This window comes from Buceros rhinoceros, unplaced genomic scaffold, assembly GCF_000710305.1.
Source record: "Buceros rhinoceros silvestris isolate BGI_N320 unplaced genomic scaffold, ASM71030v1 scaffold17396, whole genome shotgun sequence".
Classification (NCBI taxonomy): Eukaryota; Metazoa; Chordata; class Aves; order Bucerotiformes; family Bucerotidae; genus Buceros; species Buceros rhinoceros.
Genome location: NW_010419530.1, coordinates 99,719 through 103,782, shown reverse-complemented (window position 1 = coordinate 103,782; position 4,064 = coordinate 99,719). Strand labels below are relative to the sequence as shown.

The following is a 4,064-nucleotide window of genomic DNA, read 5'->3' as shown; positions in this document are numbered from 1 at the left end:
GCACCGGCACAGCAGTCAGGCTTTGCTGAGGCTGAGACACTGTTGGAATATTGTCAGTTCTCCTGCTCCTCCCTCCCCATTCTCTCCAAAGAATGCGTTTCTTCTGTCTCCACGCTCTGGATTGTCTACGTTAACTGCACATCATTCTCCACCCATCAAAATTATTAGGCATCATGCCCTCCGCTTCAGATGGAGCGAGATCACACCCCTGGTGTCCCCCTCCCTTGAAGTCCTGTTTGATAACCCAGTCCCTTTAGGAACTCTGTGGATTGGAACCAGACACAGAAAGTTTCCCTTTGTTTCAGAAATATGTCCAGGTTCCACATGGAGCTAAAGAGAAAATATCTCTGAGCCTTAAAAATATCAAGTCTACACAGTCATTACTGTTTGGAAGGATGAGACATGCTGGTAAGAGATATCAGGAAGTTTTCACTGAGCCGGTTATTCTTCAGTTTTGGATGAGGAAATTCAACAAGCTGTAGTGCGGCTGCTGTCACTGTCATTCCGGTGGCCTCCTAACAGAATGGCTTTTTGGCACAGGTTGCGATGCGTGCTTTGGGCTTTGAGCCGAAGAAGGAAGAAATTAAGAAAATGGTAGCGGATATTGACAAAGAAGGAAGCGGCACTATTGACTTTGAAGACTTTTTGGCTATGATGACACAGAAAATGGTAGGAATTCTTAATAGAGGCTCTTACGATAGCATTAAAAAACTACTGACAAGGAGTATCTCAGTGGCAGGTGTTTTCTAATCAGTGTATGTTTTACTCTTGTTTTAGAGTGAAAAGGATTCAAAAGAAGAAATCTTGAAAGCTTTCAGATTATTTGATGATGATGGGACAGGAAAAATTTCATTCAAGAACCTGAAAAGGGTTGCCAAGGAGCTGGGAGAAAATTTAACAGATGAAGAACTTCAGGTAAATTGTGATTTGTGAGAGCTTTTCTAACAGGCACAGACCAATCGTGTAGCTCCTAAGGACTGGGTGGAAATTTGTGCCTTTTCTAAGAGGGCTGAGAAGTCAGAAATACGAAGAGCTCTCACAAATCACAATTTACCTGAAGTTCTTCATCTGTAAATTGAAGAACTTCAGGTAAATTGTGATTTGTGAGAGCTTTTCTAACAGGCACAGACCAATCGTGTAGCTCCTAAGGACTGGGTGGAAATTTGTGCCTTTTCTAAGAGGGCTGAGAAGTCAGAAATACGAAGAGCTATTAAAGACATAGTTACGTTTTCACATGAAATGCTTCCGGTTTGTTATTTTAGTGATCTTGTTCCGAGTCCAGTGCCTGATCAAGCGTACAATGTCTTTTGTAGGAAATGATAGATGAAGCTGATCGAGATGGAGATGGAGAAGTGAGCGAGCAAGAATTTTTGAGGATCATGAAGAAAACTAGCTTGTATTGATATTGTTGCCTTGCTGTACAGCTGCTCCAAAAGATAACCTGGAAAAGGCTTAAAAACTGGGCTTGTCTCCTGCATATCTTCTGCCATATAAAGAAACTCTGCAGGGACAGATTTTGGGGTCATTCTTCTTTTTCAAAGCTAACTGGGGAAGGAGAGCTTCAGTACACAGAAGTGTTAAACTGAGATACCGCAGAAGTGAAAAGGAAGGATGACCTGAAAGGGCAAGGCAGGGTCCCTCCCCCTCCCCCTCGACAGTTTCACTGATGGCCATTTTGGGTAAAAATGCTGTGTTTCAAATTTAACTGAAAGACCTTTCACTTGAGATGTGAAGATTCCCATTGCTGCTGGAAAGGCCACTTGGAACTTTCCTGAGGCTACAGAATGAAGGTACAAGCACTAGATTTTTATTCCTTTTAAAGCTTTTAGGTTATCTTTTGCTGTTTGTCTCCTTTTGTTTATTTCCATGAAAGACTCTACAACCAACTGTGTATCTGTATTTCTGTATGAAACACTGGTTTTGGACCTGATGGGAAGCAAATGTCAATTATTAAAGTTTACTGTATAACCAGTCAACATCTCGTGCCACTATTCTTACTCCCAAGACATTACAGAGCTGCTGTTATGCCAGGCTTTGAGGTTCCTGAAAAGCTGGGTTCTGGTGCACTAGGGTAAAGTTTTGTCTTTGACTGTTTACAGTCAAGTTGCAGGGAGGACTCACATCCAAAGTGAAAAAATAGCTCAGCTTGGACACCTGTCGAACACTGACTGTATTATATCCATGCAATCCAAATTCGTTTCAGTCATGACAGCTTTGGTGGGTTTTGGTTTAGTACTACCTTCGTCTTGAGTATTTCTTGCTCACGCTGTCAATCTAGGACTTACTGGAGAACCATGTTTCCTTCTGTATTACGGTGACAGAGCAGTGGCACACAACACCACAGCACACCCAGGAGAACGTGATTCTGCAGGAGGGTTTATACTTGAGTCCCAATTAGACAGTCTGCTTCAAAACTGCAGGGAAATGGTATAATCCTAAAATGCACCTCTCCGATGAGGCGCCTGAAGAAGAGTTTGTTCCTGCTCACAGCGAAGGGGCAAGGAGGCAGCAAAATGTCAGAAGGGTTCGGTGGAAGAGGAGGGGAAGGACAGAATTTCACCAGTACCTGTTAAGATCCCTCTTTTCTTCAGGCAGCTCGGCAGCACTAAGGAGGTTTGTAGAAGAAAGGAAGAGCTAGCTCCTGGGTTAGTTGTTTCTGGTTAGAGCTGCTTCAGCTCTCATGGGCGGTAAGGGCGCAGCAGCAGGAGCACTGGGGTCAGGAGAAGTCATCATTTACAGATCATCTTCTCAGGGTGCAGACACGGACCTGGCACATGCTGTCCCAGTCCTCCGAGTTTTGTACTCTGACCTACTCTAACTAGCCCCTCACTAACCTGTTCAGAACCAGGCTTAAACCTGAGGGAGAACAGGGATTGTGCAGGACCCTGGAAAACTCGAGAGACCTGTGGAGCCCCCTATTAACACATTCAGTGGCAGTAGATGTAACCTATAGTATGGTAAGAGTTTTAAAATGTCTATTTGTGTAAGTGTCTAAAATGTCTATTTGTATAAGTGTGAAATAAAACTGTTTTGCAAGTTAAAGGCTTTGTGTAATTTATAATTTGATGTGCTTATGAAAGTAAATTTTCAAAAATAATTGAAGTGTTAAGTGGCTCACCACGTACATTTTCATTGTCATTTATCTCTTCTAAGAGAAATTCTTCGGTGCAGTCGTCTATCACATAATTCCTCTCCCTCTTCCACTATGCTGATTAAAAGTTTCTAGTGCCAACCACTTGTATTCAGAAAGGGAAACGTGAAATTCTAGCTAATGACGGGGAATCCCAGAGCCTGTTAGAGTCGCTGTACTTTTTAAAATGCTGCCACAGGAAGAGATCGATGACTGGTCTTTACCTATGATGCATGTCCCTTCCCTCTTCCTGTTCTAATCCCATTTCCTGACAGCTGAAGGTGGGAAAGAGACACGCGGTCATACCTACCGTCCATTCTACAATGATGAAATGTGATTTCTGGCTTGCCCATCAATCTCTTAAATTTGGAATGTTGAGCAGTGGCTGAATTAGCTCAGAACTCACCACTACTGACGGAGCAAGTGTCTCATGTGGCCTTAGTTCGCATGACAGGGACATCTTGCCCCTCTTCAGCCGTGTGCACCAAGTGTGATGACTAACACAGCAGCACTGACAGCAGCCCACAGCAGTGGTGTGGTTCTACTCGAATTATTTTCGGTGCCCTCGTGAATCCCTCCTGTCCCTTCTAGAACTTTTCTTTTCTATACCTGAAGCCTGACTGAACTCAGAGTCGGGTTTGTGTGAGGAACAGGTGCTGAACTGCCGATCGGCAATTTCATTCTTTTGCTGTCTGAAATTTCAGCCGTTTACTGAAAAAGTGACTCGGATCAATGAGCTGGGCAGGTACCCAGCAGATGTTTTTCCAGCCTACTTGAGTGGCTTAGCCCCAATGGAGGGGTTTAACTAGATGAGACAGATCACTTGCACCTCTCCTCCTCCTCCCATTCACTCTACTCTCAAATATAAGAGCTGGGGCACTTCCCGGAGACTTGGATTCAACTCCTTTGCACTAAAGCACCAAAAAGGAGGCAA

The 4,064-nt window shown here is 43.8% G+C and overlaps 1 protein-coding gene across 1 annotated transcript in view; it reads left to right on the top strand.

The window, feature by feature from the left end:
* The window catches only part of LOC104495929 (caltractin), a gene marked incomplete at its 5' end in the record, with an annotated part of 2,804 nt that extends 1,252 nt beyond the window's left edge, over window positions 1-1,552 (top strand). Inside the window, 3 exons of the mRNA XM_010138977.1 lie at window positions 541-669; window positions 778-915; window positions 1,314-1,552. Of these exons, the coding sequence (XP_010137279.1) occupies window positions 541-669; window positions 778-915; window positions 1,314-1,403 (357 nt within the window). The remainder of the gene's footprint in view (window positions 1-540; window positions 670-777; window positions 916-1,313) is intronic.
* Between the last annotated feature and the right edge of the window lie 2,512 nt (window positions 1,553-4,064).